This window comes from Agelaius tricolor, unplaced genomic scaffold (assembly GCF_023055355.1).
Source record: "Agelaius tricolor isolate 1412-34295 unplaced genomic scaffold, bAgeTri1.0.p SCAF_22, whole genome shotgun sequence".
Classification (NCBI taxonomy): Eukaryota; Metazoa; Chordata; class Aves; order Passeriformes; family Icteridae; genus Agelaius; species Agelaius tricolor.
Genome location: NW_027269282.1, coordinates 14,273,505 through 14,296,475, shown reverse-complemented (window position 1 = coordinate 14,296,475; position 22,971 = coordinate 14,273,505). Strand labels below are relative to the sequence as shown.

Sequence of the window (22,971 nt, the reverse complement as noted above, 5' to 3'; positions counted from 1 at the left end):
AATCTTTGGTGTTGAAGATAGAACAAGTGTTCAACCTCACTTTGCTTTTCAAATTGCCCTGGCAGGCTTTTAAAGAAATAACACAGGTCAGTAGAAACAAACCAAACATTACTGGGAGTCCATCAGATTTACTTATCCTCATCACTGTATTTGAAAACAACTCTTTTCTTTTAATACTATATCTAGTATGAGCTGATTTTTTTTCTACTAGGCCTTTATTAACCTGTGAGAAGATAAGGAAAACCAAGTGCTTTAACAGATTACGAATCTAACTTGATCTTCATTCCTCCTATGCATATTTGGTTCATTTAGCACCTGCAGTAATGAGGGGCTCCACCTGGCTGATGGAGGGTCTTTGTCGTATGCTGACAGCTCCACAAGAAGCTATTCACATCAGGTACCCATCTTGGGCAAAGTAAACCCAAATAAAGCCTTTTTGGTGAGGCAGCAGATGGCCATGTTAGATCCAAACACTGTGAGTTCAGCCACTTCAGCAGAACCATCCAAACACACAAAGGACAGCAGCATTTTGTAAGAAATTACTAGGACTTTTCTACAGTTTGACAAAAAGGAACTTGATGAATTCCCTGAACACAGGTGACAGTTGTTCAGTCGCGGGGGGTCTCAAACCATGGAGTGAAGAGGCTCCCAGGTGCCATCCTGGTCCCAGTCCCAGCACAAGACATGAGTGCCTGTACGGAGCAGGATCTTGAACAGAACTGAAGATCTCAACTCTGAATCAGCCATCGTGACTCTGGCTCTTTCTGTTCACTGCTTCAGCGGGCTTCTGTCAGGAAATGCTAACAAGCCTTTAAGCTCTTCAAGAGCTTAACAAATTCTCAGTTTGCTCCTATAGATTTCATGTGGAATATTTGTTTCCCACACGTGGTGCCATGACACAGCACTCAATCACATTTGTCTTTTGCCCTGATATATGGTCCAACCACAGTACACTTGGTCAAACCTTTGCCAGCCTGTCAGTTACAAATTTTTCGTACTCTTTAGGAAAGTCCAATGACAAGTGATTGAATTAAAAGACAATCTGGGCATAACACTGATCTTATCATAAACCAACAAACTAAACACAACCAGCAAGACCTAAACAGCTACTAACTTCTTTTTTTTTTATATCACAGCCAAGGGAAGGTTGCTAAGGACAACGTGGCATGACCAGGGTAATGCCACAGTGCTGCAGTAGCTGAGGGTGCTCCTGCCATGTGATCTCTTAACCCTGGCACTGGTATTTCCAGGTGTCAGAACAATGACGGCGTTTAAAGTTCTCCTTTTTGCCAGTGAAATAGAAACATTTTTGAAAATAGAGAAAAATACCCAAATAGATAGTGGGTCTGTATTCTCTTTAATTTCCAAAGTAAAACAGAATCTAATATTGCTTTTCCACGTGGAAATATTCCTAAACAGGAAAGGAGAAAAGTTTTAGTGCTGCTGTGTTAGAGCCAGCTGTCAAAGATGCCCACAGGAAATGACTGCAAAGCTATGAAGGAGGGAGATAACATTTAAATACTCTTAGGAATTCTTTCTTTCCATCTTTATGTTGCTGCATGTAAACCTGTGGTTTTCTGCTCTTTTACTGGTAGCTTGGCCTACACTCTTAAGGACTTATTCCCATTTTTTTGATTACTGAACTGGATCTTTTATGAACAAACTCTAAGAATATCCATTAACCTGAAGTCAAAAAATGTCCCTGAAAATAAACACAGGATCTTTGCTCTTTAGCACAAAGAAAAGAGTATCAGGTCTACAAACTGCATTTACAACACTCACATTAGTAAAAAATCAAATTTCTTTTATTTCCTTTTGCCCTCACCACAAGTGATGTGAAAGGACATAAAACACACTGCCAGATTTCCCAGGACATGGGGAACCCCACCTGTGAGCTGGTGGTACCTACAGATTCCTATGTGTAAGCCTTACAGCCCTGGGAGCACACTTATGTGCCATGTCACAGGAATACCAGAAAAACAGATACAGGTTTAAAAAAAACCAGACAGGATGAACCCCAGGAATTTTAATCAAACTCCTGCACACTAACAATGTCTGATGAATAACCTGGCTGAAGAAATACAGTTATGGAGGGAAGTGGACAATGACCAAAACTGCCATTAGCTCCAACAAGTAATTTACAGAGACCCAGTTTTATTCCTCTTAATTGATGGTGTCGCTTTCAATTAAACAGAATAAACACATGACCCAGGATGTGGGTCCAGGAAAGGAACGCTGCAAAATGGGAACTCGCGCCTATGGAAACACATGAAGGTGTGAACAGTGACTCGGGGACTGCTGGGTGCAGAGAAGGCTCCGCGGGACAGACCCAACAGTTTAAGGGTGTTTTTAAACACTGACCAAACTCCTCTCTGTTCATGCAAGAGGCCCTCCCATGCCCACTGCAGCTCTCCTTTCCTGCTACGTTTCAGCACTGAGCCGGTGCTCTGCCATTTCTGCAACAGCTGCCAGAGAACAGCAACATCAATAAACCTGTTCAGAAGAACATTCTGATATCTAAAACTCAACTGGCTGCTTTTTAAGAGAAAATGACTTTTTGAAAATACAGGTGACTGCATTTTATCCTTTCCACTAACCAGGAAGACCTAAATACCTCCACCCCCAGAGTACACAATGCTGCAGCGCCAGGGCCTGAGCAAGTTCCAGTTAAAGAGCTCATTACACTGCCGCATACCTATTGCTGCTTGGATGTAAAATGAAGTTAAACCAATGAAGCAAAAATAATCCATTTAATGCTTATGCTCTGTGATGCATTTCTATGGGGTTTCTATTGTTGTTGCTACAGTGCTTCTGTTCATTCTTATGCTTTAGTGGTTCAACTGCAATTTATCAGCCTGGAGTGGAAAATACCTGGCACCTACTTAAAATGCATGGAGCTAGCAATAAAATTAACCTTGTGGCAATTGTTTTCCCACATGTTTGATAGACCAATGTCAGCTCATCTGTTAGAAGGAAATAAAAAAGTCAAGCCTAAATGTACAAAAAATTATGATGGAAGCCTTAAATAAAGCAAGGGTAATGCAAGTTTATTGAGTCAAAAATCAATCAATCAATGACCGAGTGGATTAGGAGCACCTCATAAGCCCCAAAGAAATAATTTGCCCAAACACTGAGATTTAACGGTAGAGGACCAAATTCCAACACTTTTAGGAAGTAAGTAATGAAAAATCAATTTGAAAGGAAAAACAGATCAAGAACCCTGGATTCTGACATGCCGACACATTTATTGCTGAATACCATTTCTTGGCTGACCCGAAAACTTCGGAAGGTGTTTATTTACTTTCAACACCTTCCAGAAATCAATATTTTTAATTTGGATCCGAGTTATTATTTTTCACATCACAGCATCGGGGAGTGGAGTAAAGTGGCTCATATTTTAGTGCTAAAAAGATCGATATGACAGTTTCACCTTCACTGCAGCCCCCCGCAGCCGCATGGGTGCACATCATCACGTCCCGCAGGGGGGTGCAGTGCCGCGGCACGGGGAGCAGGTCATCACCCAGCCCCAGCTCCAGACAGCCCATGATTTACCTGGTCATGAAGGGCCTGGTGCCCTTAGAAAACCAATCTTGCTTCTCCTACTTTATCAGGCCTGTCTCTTACCCGGTGTACGGGAAGGGGGAGGGGGCAGGATGAGAGAGAAGGGAAAGAGAGGGAGGGCAGGAGCAGAGCTGAAGACAATCAGTTTCACAAAGCAGATTACGTCCCTCATCGTAAATGCATCCATTCGTTTTTACCTTCCTTGAACCAGGGCACATCTGTAATCGATAATTAATTTTCCATAAATTTCAAAATATTGTTCTGGTGGCTGGAAGAAGTGGAGCGCACCGGGGAAGCAGGAGGGAGGATCCCTGTGGCACGAGGGGCTGCTCGTGGGCTCTGGCGGCTCCATCGATCGGTGCTGCAGGGCTGGGGAGAGCCACCGAGCCAGCAGCGCTGCCCACATCTCCTGCCCTGCTCCAGGAGCCACAGCCAGCCCTGAGCGCTCTGGCCTGGGCCTGGCTCTGCCTGCCCTCCACTGGGACACAGCGGCTGCAGAGGCACCTTTTACACACGGTCTCGGGGCTTCAAACCTCCCTGCCACAACAGCATCACCCTTCCAGGCTAGGAGACTAAGATGCTGCACAAACACCAACACAGCGCGTCAGAAAAAGGACGAGTGTTTCTAAATACTGAGAAGAGCACTAACTGCAGGTTTTTCTGTACACAGGTCAGGGACATGGAGGTCAGGGATGGGATGTGTGTGGCATGAGAACAGGCCTGTGGGACCTGTGGCTGGCAGAGCTTGCAAGACTCAAGCTTACCTGGGCATGCATGCACTGCACAGGTAACTGCTGCAGGCTGACTATATTGTGTGGACAAAGTAGTCTCCATGATCACAGAACCACAACTCAAACCCAAGCACTAACTGGACACCCCAAGTGATTTTGTTACAAAATGGTGATGTCCAGCCCTGAGAAGTCATTGGTGATACAATAACATAGCTGTTACTTGTTATTTAGTGCAGTAATCAGTTCCTTATAAGCACAGCTCACTTGAAAGCAGATGGATACCAAAATGGGAAAAGCATCTACCAGTAAGAGGCATTTATGAGGAAATCTCACACTTTCTTCGTAGTGTGTCTTAGAAAACAAGCAGCAGAGACAAGGAAGAAATGTGTCTCTGCAAGATGGGCTGCTCCAAGGAACACATTCTTTTCTCGGCATAATTAATAACTCACACTCTTTAAAAAATTGCCTTCATGAAGTCCTGTGCTTGGAAGAGTGATAAATGACAGTCATCCTCCTGGGGTGTGTTCCAGAATACTAACTGAAAAGTAAATGCAGGACTATTTCTCCAAATTATGTATCCGAGGTAAAGGTCATATTAAAGGAGCAGCTTTATGTAATGACATTAACTGAAAGCCAGCAGCTTCTGGCTTACTGACAGCAGCACTGCAAAGTCAGGGTAAGGAGACTTCCTCGGGCTCACAGGGACATGCACGGCACCCAAGCACACTGTCCCTGATACGCCTCTTCCCTATGGAGAGGGACTGATACCCACTTCTAAATTCCAGTTAATAAGTCCTTCTAGATTCAAGAAGTGGAGAACCGCAGTGACTGACAAATAACCCAAACATGTGGAGGGTCACCTGTGCTTTTGTGACACTGTTTAGAAGGAACGGTCCTTGGATTTTACTGCAAAGCATTCAATTTCCCAATTAAATCTTGCAACTCTAAGAATTCTTGGTTTGCTGATCTCTGTCAGTCAGAAACCAAGGCAATCCAGGCTGACAAATGACATTTTTTACTTTTATGTTAATAGTAGGAGATCAGAAAACACATACTAAAACCTGGCTGACACTAGCCCTAGGATCCTGGTGTTCCCAGGGGCTATTTGGAAGCCTCGCAGGGAACAAGTTTGTATCTCTCACCTGGGAGAAAGGCTGAGAATGGAGGACATGTCCAAGGCCCCATCCATCACTGCATGTGCTTTGATGCAGACACATACCTTGGATAATGCTCCCCAGACCTGTCCACTCTACCATCCTTGCTAAGGAACACATCCTTCCCGCTCAGCCAGTATAGACACAGCCTGTTACTGGCTGCATGTCTGGAGAAAACTCACAAACTCTGTGCAAGTGGTATTTTGTTGGCTTATAGTTAAAGGCACAAAAATGAAGCAGAGCTGTGGTGCACTGGAAATCCTAAGAAATGACTGTCTTGTTTCACAGCCTAGTTTAGGATTGGTTCATCTAAGTTTTTTAGGTTTGTATTTTCCAAGTGTTCTAATTGTTTTAGCTCAGATTTTTCTCACTCTTTCAGGATCACTGGAGATACTTTTTTTTTTTGTTCATCAAAAAAATCATTTCCATATACCAAAGAATAACCCTTGTCTACATGGAGAACCAGTCAATACAAATTTATAGCAAAGAAGCTGTTTTGCACGTCCACAGAAAACAGCAACTTCCAAATTATATTTTCATCCCTCCCTTCCCCATTTACTTCTGGTGTCTCTGGCCCACAGGCAAGTGTTCTCCCACTGCTGCCCAAAAGCTAAATGGAGGTACCACCAGAAAGGAGTCCCTGCTCCTGCCTGGAGGGTGAGTCTGGAGAGAGGACACACCCAACGAGTGAAGGTCCAGAGTGTGTGCAGCAGATAAGCTCTGGTTCAGCCTAAGCGTCCCAATGCAGAGATTTGCACTCTCTTTGTTTCACAAAAAAATGAGGCAGTACAGAAATACTCCATCTTTTTTGGAGACCTTTTCAGGAATGCAAGGCATATAAGACTGCAGCCTTCCGAGCCTAGGTTTAGTAAGCCATTACTGTAATTAGCTGAGAGAGACAAAAATTCTTGCAAAACGAGTTAGAGGATTTGTGTTTTGTTGCAAGTTTTTGGTATTTGTGTGTGTGTGTGTTTTGGTTTCACTGGGATTTTTAGAATAAAGTTATTATTTACTTTATCTTCTTCTACCCTCCCAGTGTACATGCATTTAATGATCATAAGGACTTTGTTCCCAACATTCTCACACATTACCCACCCATGCAGACTTCCCTTCCTTACATGATTCCTTACTCCATGGTCCAAACCCCCCAAGCTGCTCTACTCTAAGTGGTCAAACCATCAACTATGAATTTTAATATGAGGGCCACACGAATTCTGGCCCAGTTTCTGGGCAGCCCTATTTCCCACAATTTCCATGACTGTGAGCTGTACCTACAGGCACGTGCTGTCCCAGCCTGCTTCCAGGGACACGGACTGGCTCATCCCTGGCACATCTGCTGACTTCCACAGACATTAAAGATCAGCTCTAACACTGCACGAGATAGATTTCCACCTTCCATGGTATTTATATTATTTGCTGTTCCCACTTGGACAGGCTGATTCCCCTTCCCGCTCCAAATAAAACTCTGCTCTTTTACTGACCTTGTTATTTAGAAGAAACGGAATCCACTTTTCAGCTGCCAATTCCTGTCTATAGCACAATTTTTCCTATGTTTATTACAAAGCAGGTGTAAGAGAAACCTTCTAGTGTGAGGAAAAATAACACGGATGTCTCAGAACCCTGGTACAGCAACAACTTGTTCAGCAAAGAAACACATGTCTCCTTGTGAGAGATGGGAGCCTTTTCCAAAGGTTAGGATGAGTGCTTCTCCACTAAGCCTAAGAAGAGACGGAAGATGCACACCCTGAGCAGTCCGAGTGGAAGGACGCCGAGCCACGGGCGGCACAAGCGCACCCAAACCCCACGGGCAAAGCTGCCCTCCCCACCAGCCACGGGCACCGGGCCCCGTCACCCCTGCCAGGGAGGGACCCTGCACAGGACACACCAGCTGGGGAGGCTTTGTGGGTAGCCCAGGAGTAATGCCCATCACTCCCAGAACCAATGTTCACAGTGACTTTACTTCGTTCAGAAATCAGATTTTATGTTTTTCTCCAACAACATCTTTTTTTGCCTGGAAAAGATGGAATAGAATGGAACCAATCCCCAACTCCTTTACACTTTTGGTATGCACAACTAAAAGAAGGGAACAGATAACAACCCTTCCCAACTACAACTCCACCTCTGGAGACCTGGTATTTATCCTTTTTATTTAAAAAAAAAAAAAAAAAAAAAAAAAAAAAAAAAAAAAAAAAAAAAAAGTATGATCAGTTGCTTTTGTTTTGCTACATTTATTTATGCTAATAAATTACTGCCAATATGGCAATCTGTGTTCAGTGTAAAGGCCAGAACTGAGACACAAAGCTACTCCTGTACAGTGAGCCACTCAGTAAAAAGCAATATTTGGAACTGTTTGGACAGAGGCAGCAGTGTCTCAGCCAGAATTCATGAGCAAAAATCACTAAATTTGTCAAAATGACTAAACCCCACATTTCTACCTTTTCCTCTTTTGTTTCACACACTTTGCATGTCAGACAAATTATCAGGAAAATACTCCTTGTTTGACATTTCATTGCTTAATGCTTTACTGGTGCAGTAAAACAAGACAACTGCTGAAATTATAGGAAAATAAATTTGTAATTTCTTCCTCATTTAGCCATTTTTGAAGCTTGTGTATAGGAAAGTCATTAATGTTATGTCCTCCTATCGACGTTCCAAGCCTTTCAAGGGATAACTAATGTTTTTTCTATACTCTTCCATGTGGCCAGTTAAATTAGACACATTATTTCTGTGCTGTTAGGGAACACTGATCAATAGATACTTGGAAAGCCCTCTAAAACGAAGTGGAAACACTTCCTCAGTGTCAGAGGGTTCTGGTTTGGGTCTGTATGCTGCAAACATTGCTAAATGTAACGGAGCAGTGAGAGTGTGTCTGAGGTATTTCAACACTCCCGTCCAAACCTCTGAGCACTCAGGCTCCTGAAGGCACGACACGCCGTCAGCTGGGCCTTTGTCACTGGCTTCTGTCCCTGGGAATGGCCCCACTGCTGAAACCCACCGACCTCTACCAGCACAGCCTGCAGGCTTCACCTCAGCTCAGCACCACCCCAGAGCTGCGCAGAACCGTACCGCCTTTCCCTTGGATGTTCAGTGTCCTCCACAGCAACAGCCATACCCTGAGATACCATCTGGTGACATAACACAACTCCATCTTTTTGCTCCCGTTAGTTTTTATTTCATTGGGAAACAACAGCTGCGTTCCCAGCCTTTCTGCACGGTATGGTGGGTGAGCAGTGCAGTGAAACCCAACTGCCGTGGGATGTCCACAGTCAGGGTGTGAGCAGTCTCATGGATTGCTTTCTCTTTGGCTACAAATGCTGCATTATAACATTATTTCAAACACTAATAAACCCATTAATTTCTGTCAGTAAACACCACACATCTGATTTTTCCACAGTCACACTGATCTTATTTAAGTATTAATTTAGTGCCTCAGACAAACACATTAGCAAGTGCCTTAAGCAGCATTTCATAATTTCTCAAACAATTATTTTCATATTTTCCAATCTCACATCTTTTCTTAAAAGCCAGAGCTGTTCCACATCAAACATTTTGTCACACAAACCAAATTCCACAGATGCATTACCTGAAAAGAGCTGCTAATAACATGAAGGCTCTGTATAACTGGCCCTGCCCTTCACCTTACCACACACAAATGCAAACAAGATTTCTGACTGCTCCATACCTTAGCCTTTTTTTTCTGTAAAAAGACAAAACTTGGGAACTAGTTGCCCAAATTTCTAAAGAGGACCCCCAACGTGGGGCTTCGAAAATTTAAAGTATTTCCTGTATTATTTGTGTCAGATCCTCAATTACTTGAGTAGATAACACTGTTTTCCATTACCATTCCTTCTGTTCTATTAAATACACCACACTCTCCTGAGCACTTACCAAGCCTTTAGTGAAAATGCCCCAGAAGCCGCAGCCCTTGTCAGGAGCCTGGTCAGCAGGGGAGCAGTGGGCAGCGAGGGGCCGGGGACAAGGGCAGGGCTGCTGAGCACTGCCCCACAGCCCGAGTGGAAGGCGGGGAGGGATCCCTGTGCGGCAGAAGGGAAGAGTCAGGTCCGAGTGGACACACTGCACGACACTTCAGCGTCCAACACGTGCTCCCCAGTGTGCCGAACCCAGCAGGAACCGAAACACTCACTACCGACAGGGCAGCGCTGGGAGAAGAGACTGCTCAGGGATGAGCTGCTGACCACGGACACCGAGCAGCCCTCTGCTCTCCTCTCCGCTCCGGGGAAGCTCCCTTGCCCCTGGCCCAGCCTAGTCCGGCCCGGAGATGTTCGCAGTGAACACGCGGGTGGGGAATCACAGCTCCTGTGCCCACAGCGCCCGCTGGGGAGCCAGGCTCGCACTGAGCACCGGGCCGGCAATGAGCCGGGCCGAAAGTGCCGGGCCCGCACTGAGCCCCGGGCCCGCACTGAGCACCGGGCCGGCACTGAGCCCCGGGCCCGCACTGAGCACCGGGCCGGCGCTGAGCACCGGGTCCGCAATGAGCCGGGCCCGCACTGAGCGCCGGACCCGCACTGAGCCCCGGACCTGCACTGAGCCCGCCCGCACTGAGCCCCGGGCCCGCACTGAGCACCGGGCCTGCGCTGAGCACCGGGTCCGCAATGAGCCGGGCCCGCACTGAGCGCGGGGCCCGCACTGAGCGCCGGACCCGCACTGAGCACCGGGCCGGCGCTGAGCACCGGGCCCGCAATGAGCCGGGCCCGCACTGAGCGCCGGACCCGCACTGAGCCCCGGACCTGCACTGAGCCCGCCCGCACTGAGCACCGGGCCCGCACTGAGCCCGGCCCGCACTGAGCACCGGGCCGCACTGAGCACCGGGCCCGCACTGAGCCGGACCCACACTGAGCCCCGGACCTGCACTGAGCCCGCCCGCACTGAGCACCGGGCCCGCACTGAGCACCGGGCCCGCACTGAGCACCGGGCCCGCACTGAGCCCGGCCCGCACTGAGCCCCGGGCCCGCACTGAGCCGGACCCGCACTGAGCCCCGGACCTGCACTGAGCCCGCCCGCACTGAGCACCGGGCCCGCACTGAGCACCGGGCCCGCACTGAGCCCCGGGCTCGCACTGAGCCGGACCCGCACTGAGCACCGGGCCTGCACTGAGCGGGGCAGCTCCAGCGTCTCCGGGCTGGTGCTGCTCCGCTGCACCCAGCGCCACACAGCAGGGTCCTGCGGACAGGCAGAGACACACAGGGCACAGCAGTGTCAGCCCCTGCACTGGGGAGGGGATGGATGCCACAAAGCCGTGAGCCTTGTGCCTGTACCAAGACAGCCTTTAACCCTGCAAAGCCTGCTCCCAGCTCCCCTGCCGCAGAAATTTCCTTCCTTTCACTTCCAGAAGATTTGCTGTATTTTTGCAAAGAAACTGTATTAAAATAACAGGCGAGAAAACAAAACTTTTATTCCATTCACAGTAAGTGAGAATCTCTACTAGTCATGCTTTGGCTCAATATTCTTTACTGTTTGAATAGAACAAATTTATCAAACTGAATTATTCTTCAAGAGACATGTACTTCCTTAAGTTCTATGTTCTTCAAGTACTATGTACTATAAAAGGGAAAAAGCTAAGTAAAAATGGAGAACTCTCATGCAAAAAGCAGGCAACAAGTCTTAAGCTGCCATGGACTCCAAGCCAAAGCCTTGGAAATATGTAAGCAATATCACTGGACTGTCAAAAGCAGAGTTGTCAAACAAATGGCAGATGATTGAGAAGATTTACCGTTTGAGGTATGTGTTGAGCCAACCAATAACTCTTTCCATAAATCTTTGGTCAAATTACTTTAAGAACATGCAGTAATTAAATATGCAGCAAGGCAGAAGCAAACAAAAATGCCAGCTGCTCGTGCACTGAAACAAGAGCAGGTGGCCCCACGGCAGTGCCACAGGTGACCCACTGCCGGCAGCCCGGGGCGAGCGAGGAACGGCCCCGGCACTCAGCGCTTTCTGCTGCTCCTACCGCAACACACAGCAAACAAAACAAGCAGAACAAAACCCCAAACACTGTCTGTCCCGAAACATCCCCGGTGCCGTCCTGCCCGCGGCACCCTGCCGGCCCGTGGACTCCCTCCAGCAGCCGCGGGCAGGGCCCGCCGGAGACAGGGCCCGCCGGAGACAGGGCCCGCCGGAGACAGGGCCCAGCCGGAGACAGGGCCCAGCCGGAGCGGGGACAGGGCCCAGCCGGAGCGGGGACAGCGGCCCAGCCGGAGCGGGGACAGCGGCCCTCCGGAGCGGGGACAGCGGCCCAGCCGGAGCGGGGACAGCGGCCCAGCCGGAGCGGGGACAGGGCCCAGCCGGAGCGGGGACAGCGGCCCAGCCGGAGCGGGGACAGCGGCCCTCCGGAGCGGGGACAGCGGCCCAGCCGGAGCGGGGACAGCGGCCCAGCCGGAGCGGGGACAGGGCCCAGCCGGAGCGGGGACAGCGGCCCAGCCGGAGCGGGGACAGCGGCCGCGGCCGCCTCGCTGCCCTCAGCCGCTGCCCAGCAGCTGCTGCTCGTCGGCCGGGCGCTCCCAGCCCAGCCCCGCACAGCTCCCCCAGACCCGCGGCGGGGACACGGCTGCAGGGACACGGCGGCAGGGACACCAGGCTCGGGGCTGCCTGTGTGCGGCGAGCGCCGGCCAAGGACCGCCAGCCATAGCAGGCTCTGCCGGAAAGGAGAGCTAGGCTTTGCTTTAGCCTCACCTCTGCAGCAGCAATTAGAAAAGTCTCTTTTTTTAACCTTTAAAAGCTTAAAATAGTTGATTTCTTCTCGTGTACAGAGACTATAGTCTACCATTTAATTTCAAGTATTGCAGCTGTTATTTAGATAGATGAACTCCTACAAAAACAGGTTGCAATTATTCTTTACAAATAATTTTTTCCCCTAACCATGTCGTCTGTTACACAACTGCAGGATGAATATAAAATTCACAGCCATAGAAAATTCAATTATATATAGGAATTCCATAGCTGATACAAAACAGTAAAACAATTTTGTGGTTAAAGAAGCCGCTTTATCACCGATTTCCTCAGCACTAGCACATCTGTAAGCAACAGAGATGCACACATGGCTGTATTACTGGGCTACTGATCTGTGAAATCCCTCACTGTTTTATAATTATTCCTCCTCTCACAATTATATAAAAGTGTCAGAAAACAGGTGGAAGATGAGCCATGCCCTCCCAACAAGAACTCTGTGGATGGGTTAAGAGATATATTTCAAAAATGCACGGGAAAAAAGACAACTCAAAACCAAAGGAAGGTTCTTGCTTGTGGCAACACCTTTCAAATTCCATTTCCCACCTAGAAGAGATTGGAAGATACTACCTGACAGGCAACTTAGTTCCCTAAGAAATTAAGTGGGAAGTTTCATTTCAGGTGGTTGTAATAAGTAAATGTCCACGTCACTGAATGACAATACTTCTACAACCATTCTTCTAGGATTTTGTCAGAAGCTATAGGATTAACTTTGACATTCACCAGCTTTCTTCACAAACCCATTTTTGTTAAATTACAAGAAGATAGACGCTAATGAAGAGGTCAAACTTTGTGACGCACATTTCAAGAAGTTCCCAACCGTGTATTTCACTAAAACTCCTGAAAAAGCAGAAGGCTGTAAAAGGAAAGGATTCTGAGTTACAATGAAAACGATGAACGGGATAAGGATGGATACAGTGAGGTAAGAACTGCTGGAACATGTGCAGAACCAGTCTCCACCAAGCGCAGTACCAGCCCTGATCCCTGGCAGGCACTGCCACCACGAGGCTCCATCCTGCTTTGCATTTTCCCTACAGACGGTTTAAATTCTCATTTTTCCATTTCCATTTTTCTACCACACACACCTCGCTAGAAGCATTTCTGTGCATGCAAGCACATGGCTGGAGATTTGCTTCTGGCATTTTAGGCCCTTTATAAGGAATACTAACATGTTTTTCAAATGGTTTTATTCCTTTTATTCTGCCTAGTAAGTAGAGCTAGGAAAAAGTAAAGATCACACAAGTATCCAAGTAGCCAGCATTCGCACACAACCAGTGCTCTGCTGCCAGCTCTTGCCCAAGCCTGCACCGGGGCACTCTCTCACTGCCACTAGCCTTACACTGCTTCCTTGGGCTTAAATAAAACAAAAAAATCCCAAAGGACTGGCAGAGTAAGATTTGTTTAAAAATATTTATACTAACCTATCACTTAAGGAAAACAAAACAACAGTGAGACAGAGGGGAGCATTTGCTCAGGAGTGATGTGGGAAACTGATGATGACAGAACACTTGCAGGTTTCTCATATGTGCCTCTTAGAAAGAAGTCTGGACTTTTCTCCATCCCAGAAGATTGTTCTGTGGATGAACCTCATAGGAGTTAATTTGAGAAGAGAGTCTGAATGACACTTGTGGCTCCTGTGGCATCACCTGCACTTACAGAATAGCCCAGTCTCCAACCCTTCCTCCAGAGATCATCACATTTTGCCAAGCAGTGCTGCTGCCACCCACGCAGACAAATTCCTGCTTCTCTGGGTTGGCATAATTTTTACAGATACCAGTATAAAAGTAAACACTGGTATACAAATTATCTTTCTACAGAAAGGAGAGGGAGGAAGAAAGGATAAGATGGAAACAGGCTCATGTGAGTAGTAAAAGAAAATTCACTTCAAGACTCCAGTAATCGAGAAGCAAGAAAACACACTCTAAAGTCTCCTGTTCAGCAGTGGGCTACAGTGACAAATCTGGGACTGTGACCGACATCCCAGCAGCAGCAGCAGAGCCCCTTCTCCAGCCTCCCCAGGGCCAGAGCACTGGCCCTGAAAGACGCCCTCTGTGTGTGTGCCCAGTGTGCCCTCCCAGCCCGGTGGCAGCGTGTCCCCAGTGTGTCCCCAGCGTGTCCCCAGTGTGCCCTCCCAGCCCGGTGGCAGCGTGTCCCCAGCATGTCCCCAGTGTGTCCCCAGTGTGCCTTCCCAGCCCGGTGGCAGCGTGTCCCCAGTGTGTCCCCAGTGTGTCCCCAGTGTGCCTTCCCAGCCTGGTGGCAGTGTGTCCCCAGTGTGTCCCCAGCATGTCCCCAGTGTGTCCCCAGCGTGTCCCCAGCGTGCCCTCCCAGCCTGGTGGCCGTGTGTCCCCAGTGTGTCCCCAGTGTGTCCCCAGCGTGCCCTCCCAGCCCGGTGGCAGCGTGTCCCCAGCATGTCCCCAGTGTGTCCCCAGCGTGTCCCCAACGTGTCCCCAGCGCGCCCTCCCAGCCTGGTGGCAGTGTGTCCCCAGTGTGTCCCCAGTGTGTCCCCAGCGTGTCCCCAGCCGCAGTGCGGGGCTCCTGCAGGGTGTCCAGCGCCCGCAGCTGGGCACTGCAGCCTGGAGCTCCAGCTCCATCTCCTGGGGAAATCCTGCCTTTCTGCCGAGCCTCAACATTCCTGTAATACTGCTAATGAAGAAGTGGGCTGAGAACTCATCACCATGTGAATTCCCTCAATATTCAATTCAATTACAGCTCTCTTCCTAAATCATCTTTTTTACTTAACCAAACTCTAAATTGACAGAGCTAATAAGCTCAGGAGAATCAGTGTACACCATCCATTTCTGGGAACAGGACGATATTTTCTAAGATGCATTAATAACTACGACAGGATTTATGTGTAAAATAAATTAATTTCAATTTCCTTTTTCAATTAATGGCCAATTATTTGAACTCAGCTCAACCAAAAATATTACTCAAGTATCATTAATCTAACAAAAATTAACTTTACTATTCTCTCAGTAACGAGCAGATATAATTTTAAGGTACAATAACACACTTGAATAACATGTTGCCCATCTGTATTCTCAGGACCACTGCTCCCCCACTGGAGCCCCCGTCATGCTGGCTCAGGTTATTGCTCTTAAGGATAGTGACTGGAGCAAAGGTCTGCCCTGGATGCTGCTGCAGGCTACCAGTGCATTATCCACCCTGGAGTAAGAGCCATGTTACATTAAAAAAAGTACTGGTACAGAGTGTGTGAACTAAAAACAATCCGGGGGAAAAAAAGAAAGCACAACCTTTTCCTGCACGCCCTAGCAATGCCTGGACTTGTTTTATCCTCAGTGTTCCCACAGTCTGGTGCCAGCCACCCCCGGGGAGGAGCACCGGGTGCTGCATGGCCTGGGGCCACCAGTGAGCCCGTCCTGCCCCACGGGTGCAGGGGCACCACCAAGCACCAGTGCAGATGGCAGGGGCAGCCAGAGGGACAGTCAGCTCCCCAGGATCCGCGCCCTTGGAGAGGGGCGCGATGGCCGGAGACCACATGGGTGCTGGCTGACTGCTGCCTCTGCCACCTCCGGCACCCACACCGCTCTGCCTCAGTAACGGAACCGCAGGGCTGCGGGAGGACAGCTGGTCAGGAAAATGCCTGCTACCACTGGATTCTTCACTTATAACTCGCTTTGTCCACCCCCCAGGAGGTTATTGCAGGGATGTTTCATTTCAACCATTATCTCACAAACACGGGGAGCTGTGCAAGCACAGCATCCTCTCTCCCTTCAATCCATCGGTATTAATAAAATTCTGCTTGCAGCTTGAGGCTCCAGTGTTGTTTAAACACATCACTCTAATGTCAGAAACACTGGTTTTGAAAGGATGGGTTTTGTTCTGTTTTTTTAATTTGAATGAAACCTTGCTATACAATGAACTAATTGCAGTGCACTGCGCTGTTACCAGGAGGAGGAGGAGGCTGGAACTTCAGCACATCACGTAGAGCCCAGTGGCTATTTGTTCTGTTTGTTCATTGCAAGGTCACCTGTGGGCCCGGGCAGGCACACAGACAATGGAAGACTCTGTTTATTTTTTAAAAATAAGCCTATACTGGGGAGTAGAGCAATTACCCCACTGTGCAGATGCTTCTGCCCATCAGCTAAGGGCTGTGCCAGCCACACAGCTCTCAAAATGCTTCCTGAACACTCCAGGCAGGAGAGCTCAGGTCAGCTCACCCTTGGAGGTCTGGTTTGCCTGATGAACTCCAGCAAAGATTCTCTCCCAACCTACAGAAACCACATGTTCAAGGCAGCAAGAAGGCTTTAAGATACACAGGAGTTTCCTCTGTCTTCTCTGAACAATGAAAAGGAAGCCAAGGATTTGCTAAGCAATGCAAGACCTTAACTGAGTACTCCAGAAATCAATAAATACACGGCACAAAACAAAACTAGACTTGATCTCATTACAATAAAAATGTCACTGATTATACTGATGTGTTCTCATATAAAAATAGTTATGGATTTGATGAAAACATCAATGTATTTCTGACTGATATTTACCCTTAGTACATTTTCTTATTCCAGAAAAAAACACCTTATTTACCATTAACTTGGGTTATTCAAGAAGTATTGACATGCAAAAGTTCAACGCACCCAACTATTTTTGAGTAATTCTTCACATAGAAAAATGACAAGATTTATAATTTACCCCTTACATGAAATATACCAAGTACAATAAAATTAACAGAGAATGTAAATAATGGGATGTTTGGTAAAATCAATGGAACTGTAAAGACCTGTTTTGCTACAAGTGAAGTCCATTAAGTATAGTCACAAAAAAACCCCGCAATGTACTGAATTTTTCAGCTTCTCAGATTTTTACCTATTTCAGTCTTACATCTGTCTTTTCATTAATTGTACACTCTTCAACAGCAATCAAAATCTGCCCCCTATATAACATTTTATACAACAAAAGAAAGCACCATGCTTTCAAACAGGGATTTACAGGAGGCTGTGTTTCACAAGGATTTGCCAAGTTATTTGAGTTCTGAAATTTAGCACATGAGCCAGTTTATCCACCCTTGACTGCTATTGGTATTTCCAGTCAGAACTGAGACAGCAGCACAGCTGCCAGTTTAGTTAATCTGAAATTTTTGGGAAGCCATTGTCAGCCCTGCGGAGGCTGTCACCCACCATCCTCATCCATAACTGCTGGAAGCTCTGAGCTCCAGCACTGCCCCCTTCCCAGCGCTGACAGGCATCGGCTCTAATGCAGCAGCTCTCTGCCAAGAGATTCATCTTCAGGTCATTTTATCATTTTTAAATCTGAGAGAGCTGTGCCTCTCCCAAGTGTGACACGAACACTTCATCCCCTGCTGCCCCCAAGGCCTGGCCCTAATGAACGCCTTGGGCCAGCAGTCACTGCCCCAAGCTGCACGCCCAGCCTGACCCTGCGGGCTGACCCCTCCCTGGGACAGGGACCTGCTGCCCCAGCACCTTCCCCAGCCTTGCACTCGCTGCTCTGGGGCTCATTCTGTGCATGTGTTTAGTAAGTTTTGACTGTGAGAAAATCCCACACAGTCTCACCCTACCATCATTCCTAGCAGAACAAACACAATCCACTGAACCACAGCTCTCTCCCTCATCACAGCACCTACCGCACTCCCCAGACCTAAAACCAGCTGCTCGTACACCGGATTTGGTATATGTGACCATAAATGACAAATCCTGGTATTAAGATTTATGTCTGGGATGATGCAAAACCATCCATTTTGATCCTTCATACAATGTGGATTATTAGTTTTTAAAACCAAGTGGCTCCACTAGAGACACCTCATTATTACACTGGTTTCTTATTTCTCATGTGCAATTTGCACCTGTGCTGCTGTGAGCTGGAGACAGAGGCCACTGATAGTGCTGTCTCAGATCTTGCTGCCAGTCCTATCACGGCCAAGCTGAGTAACTGTGGGCAGCAAAATCTGGTTTAGTTCTGCAGGAGCCAAGCCAAGGAAAGCCTTACAGAGGAAGTGATGCCAAAACTGGTAAAAAAGGGGATGTGAGAGCAGCAGGGATAAAGGTTAGCCAAACTGTAACTACTTGGGCTTCTCCCTTTCTAAAGCAAATAGCATTATACAGCAATATATGATAAACATTTCTATTTCAGAGAGGTAATAATATAACGCCAAAGCTACCATCTGTGCCAAGTCTGTGCCTTAGAAGGGATGGAAAAAAGCCCACAGAAGTTACAGAACTTTGCAATCAAATAGAACTGACAAGAAACACGGAGACACGTGACATCGTACCAGGCAAACCACACAGGAGATAAGAGCAAAACTTTACCCTAAATGGACACACCACATGTGAAACCCCTGCTTGCACAGTCACACGTACACACACATGGAGCAGAGGAGCTGGAGCTCTGCCAGTTCAAATCAAGTGTGAAAAACCATTTCTATGAATCTTTGATTCCTGACACCAGTGCCAGGATCTGTGAATGCAGACTGGGAGCATTCAGTGCCAAGAAACAGACTCTAACAAGTCAGAATATTAAGGAGCTCAACGTGAAAGTGCACCCTCTCTCCTTTCTAGGTTTTTGGGCTTTGGTTGCAAGCCACTACTACCACAGTCTAACAATGAAGGTATAAAACACTCCTCTAGCACGCAGCATTTCCTCCCAGTGATAGTAACACAAAACATCATTGAATAATTGCTCTTCCTTTGGGTTCTGCCTTTTCCACACTAAGCAGATTCAGCTCTAAAAGGTTCTTAAAGTCACAAACAGCCTATCACGCGGAGTACACATCAAACACTTCTGTAAACCCATTTTTTATCTTTACAGTCACCACTTCAACAGAGGGTAATTTAACCAAACAGTAAGAACATGTTTTTGGTTACACAATTTCCATGGAAAACAACATTGGCACTAGCTGTCTTTTTTTTCTTTTCCCCTTTATTGAATCAATATGTTGACAGAACTTTTTTTTCCCCTGGAAGGCCCAGCTTTAGTAAATGAAGGATTAGGAAAAAAAATGCAAAGTAATATTTATGAAAAGAAAAGGAAAAGTACAAAGGTGGTTGGGGAATATTGCAAGAAACACAGTGCCTAGAAAATAATGCTGGTATGTGAAACAAGAAACCACGTTAGCTCTTGAACTGGGGACATTGCAACTGGGGGAGAAGGAAGCTTCTGCCCTGGGAAGAAGGGAGATGTCCAAAGGGATGTTTTCTCCTGTACGACCTCGCAGTGATCACTTGGACACACAGCAGACGTGCTGGCACAATGCACAGCACTGGCAGCAAGCACAGAAGCCTTTCTGCTCTGCAGCAAAGGCAGCCCCGCACACATGTACCTGAACACCGCTCGTGTGCTAATGCAAACTTGTGCTCTGGCTGCTGCCACCATGCCTCAGGCCAGGGAGGCTGTGAGCCAGCTCTGGAGATCCGTACACAAGCCCTGAACCCTTGCCAAGCTCGTCACCAGCTCATCACACTCAGTGCTGGCGCCACCTCACACTGCCAGACACTGACAGGCTCTGGAATGGAAGGTGATTCTGAGCTGCCAAAGTTAGTGTTGGAGGAAAAAAGACCTCAGACAACCCTTCTGAACAAAAGACACTGCACATTGATATTCTGCTCATTTCACATGGATGGACCTCTGTGAAATCAGCAGGTACACATGCCACGGAATAAACACTCTTAGTAAAACGCAGTAGTAGTAAAAACATAATCATCATCAGGATGGAAACAGCTCACAGTCCCACATGGGTCAAAAATCCCAAACAGAAGAAATTCACCTTCGGTTAAACTACACTCATGAAATAAAGAAATTTACCGTGAAATGTTCCTGTGATTTATAGTTCTCATCCAGGTAAACTCGAGCTCTGTTGTAGTCTTTCATTGCATCACTTGATAACAGTTCTCTGAAAGAGAAAGAAAAGACTGAGCATGTAAAGGGAGATACGAATGTACTGCCTTGCCTCAGCACTGCTCTGTGCTGTGACATCCCCAGCATCACCCAAAGGAACCCAGGGCCTCCCTTGTCCTCTGGGGGGAATTTCAGGGACACAGCTGTCCCCGACACCTGCCCGCACACTCCAGATCTGCCCTCATCAGCTGCACCTTCGGTGCGGATCGTCAGCTTCCCAGTGCCATTTGGACAGGGCTGGGAAGGGCGCGGGTCTGTGGGGCCGACACCACCGGGGAATCTGGGGGATTTGTGCCGCCGCTGCCGCAGCCCGAGCGCGACCCCGAGCGCGACCCCGAGCGCGACCCCGAGCGCGCGGCTCCCGCCGCCGCCAGCAGAGGGCGCGCGCGGCCGCGGCTCGCGGCGCTGCCCGCGTTCCCTCCCAGCCCGATCAATTAAACCGGCATCAATTAAACCGGGAGAAATTAAATTAAACCGGGATAAATAATCCCGGCACGTTCCACCGCTAACTGACCGCTCCTGCCCTTGTCCCCGGCTCGGGGGCCAGGCTATAGCCCCCACCACTTACTTCACGAACTTGTCCACATGAGACATTGAAGCTTCATAGTTTTTCCCTCCGAATTCTTGACAGTGTAAAGCCATGAAATGGGGCTTGTGTGCATGGACAACCTGGAACAGAGAGAAAAGCGAGTTTTAACGCTCAGCACGGCTGTGTCACAGCTCAGCACACAGCAAGAACCACACGGACCTGGGTGCTCAGGGAGGACTGGCAGCTGCTACCTGAGAGGTCACGGGCACAGCAACCAGCAAGGGCACCATCATCTGCTCTCCACATAAAAGATGCATAATACACAATTATGATCTCCAATATTCTTAACTAATATTTCCTTTTTTAAACTATGATTTAGTTCCTGGTCTGTGTATATATTTTAAATATATTTTAGTATTTATATTTAAAATGTAAATATATTTTTCCATCTCCCCTCAAAGATGATTAAGATGAGCCAAACCTTTCCTTGTCTGGGAGGTAGAAGAGTTCAAACAATTCATTTGCTAGAGTGGATTTTTTTCAACTTTTACAAAACTTCTCAGCGCTGTTTAGCAGCACTTATGTAGTTGTGTTTGATATTTTTATTTATGGAGTATCTTATTTACAAAAGTATTTAATTAACAGATGCACATACACACCTGTTAACACTGGAGACATGGAAATCCATCATGCTATTCCAGGTGTTAGTCTTGAACACTGCAAATATCTTAGATACTACATAGTCAGCACTAGGATGCAATTACCATACCAAAACCCTAGAATGTCTGCCTTTCCTCATACCTCAAATCAAATATAGTTTATAGCATTCAGTGTTACTCTGTCCTATGGAATTTTCTCTGCTTTGCATCTATTCAGAACTGCAAACAGCACATCCAAAATGTCTCTTTTAATATTGAGTCTCTATACCTTGTATTCCATGTCTTAGTGTGAATTAATGGACACAAGCTCCAGAACAACTTCAATTTTAAAAGGGAACAGTCCAAAACAACCAACAACGTGCCCGTGCAAGCATACACGGAGCGAACAGTTAAACTCCAAATGGGATCCCCTCGTTGCTCGTGGGTGGCACAGAGGCCACGTGCAGCCCTGGCAGGAGGGGTGGGGGGCTCTGGCAGCCCCTGCAGCAGCAGCAGCAGCTCCTGGGCAGGGCTCGGGGGGCTCTGGCAGCAGCAGCAGCTCCTGGGCAGGGCTCGGGGGGCTCTGGCAGCAGCAGCAGCAGCTCCTGGGCAGGGCTCAGGGGGCTCTGGCAGCAGCAGCAGCAGCTCCTGGGCAGGGCTCGGGGGGCTCTGGCAGCCCCTGCAGCAGCAGCTCCTGGGCAGGGCTCGGGGGGCTCTGCCCTCGGGGTCACAGCGTCTGCCCCGCTGGCACTGCAGGGCTCGAACCTCAACACACACAGCGAGGGAAGACAAAAGGGACTGCCCCCCCTTTCTGCCCTGCAACTCTCAAAAGGCACAGACATGGAACACTTTTGCACTCCTGCTTTTAGTTATTTAAATCATCAGTGACTAATATCACTGTTAAAAGGTCTTTAGGAATCATGGAATCACAGAACGGTTTGAGTTGAAAGGGACCTTAAAGCTTATCTCATTTCACCCCACCAGCAGGGAAACCTTCCATCGGGCAGGCTGCTCCCCGCCCTGCCCAGCCTGGCCGTGAGCACTTCCAGGGAGGGGACACCACAACAGTTGCGGATGTGTCTTTGAAACAACAGAGGAGAGAAACTGCCATTTGATGTGATGACAGAGTGCAAAATCCTTCATTCCTGATTGCACAAATAACCTCGTTAGACAATTCAGCTCAAAGACAATGAATTAAAGAATCTGAAGTGCAGCAGGTTCCATTGAGCCAGAGGCAGTCCCGGGTCCCTGCTTTGAAGCGGCAGAGCTGCCCGGCTCGGGGGCAGCAGCAGCAGGGAGGGCCCGCAGGAGGCAGTGCCGGACCCTGCCCCGGCTCCTGGGGCACGGCAGGGCCAGCCCAGCAGGGCTCAGCAGCACGGGCAGCACGGCCCTCCCTCCCCAGGGACGCTGCTGGCACACGGCTCCCCTCCATCAGAGCCCAGCACAGCCCCTCCGTGCCAGCGGGCCCCAGCAGCAGAGGGCACTGGGAGCCCCGCCAGAGGCAAGGAGAACCCGGTGTGCTGCCACAGCCAGGTCACACAGGGAGCTCCAGACAGCACTGCCAGCCCTCACCAGGTCACCCCTGCAGAGGGAAGGGAAGGGAACGTCCTGCCTGCCGTGCGCTTCTGAGTCACTTCCAACAGCCACTTCTCTGTGCCTCAGCTTCCTGGTCATTGGAACATCTTGGCACTGACCTGCTTGGGGAAGCATTCTGAGGTGAGCTGCTGCTGCAGCATTACTGGGTA

General features: G+C 48.2%; 1 protein-coding gene across 4 annotated transcripts in view; it reads right to left on the bottom strand.

Annotated features, from left to right (window-relative positions):
* INPP5A (inositol polyphosphate-5-phosphatase A) overlaps nucleotides 1-22,971 on the bottom strand; it is a 184,264-nt gene that overhangs the window by 110,395 nt on the left and 50,898 nt on the right. For all 4 annotated transcript variants that reach the window (XM_071445996.1, XM_071445995.1, XM_071445998.1 and 1 more), the window contains exons 3-4: nucleotides 20,628-20,728; nucleotides 19,967-20,054 (exon numbers count right to left, since the gene is read on the bottom strand). In XM_071445996.1, coding sequence (XP_071302097.1) covers nucleotides 19,967-20,054; nucleotides 20,628-20,728 — 189 coding nt within the window. The remainder of the gene's footprint in view (nucleotides 1-19,966; nucleotides 20,055-20,627; nucleotides 20,729-22,971) is intronic.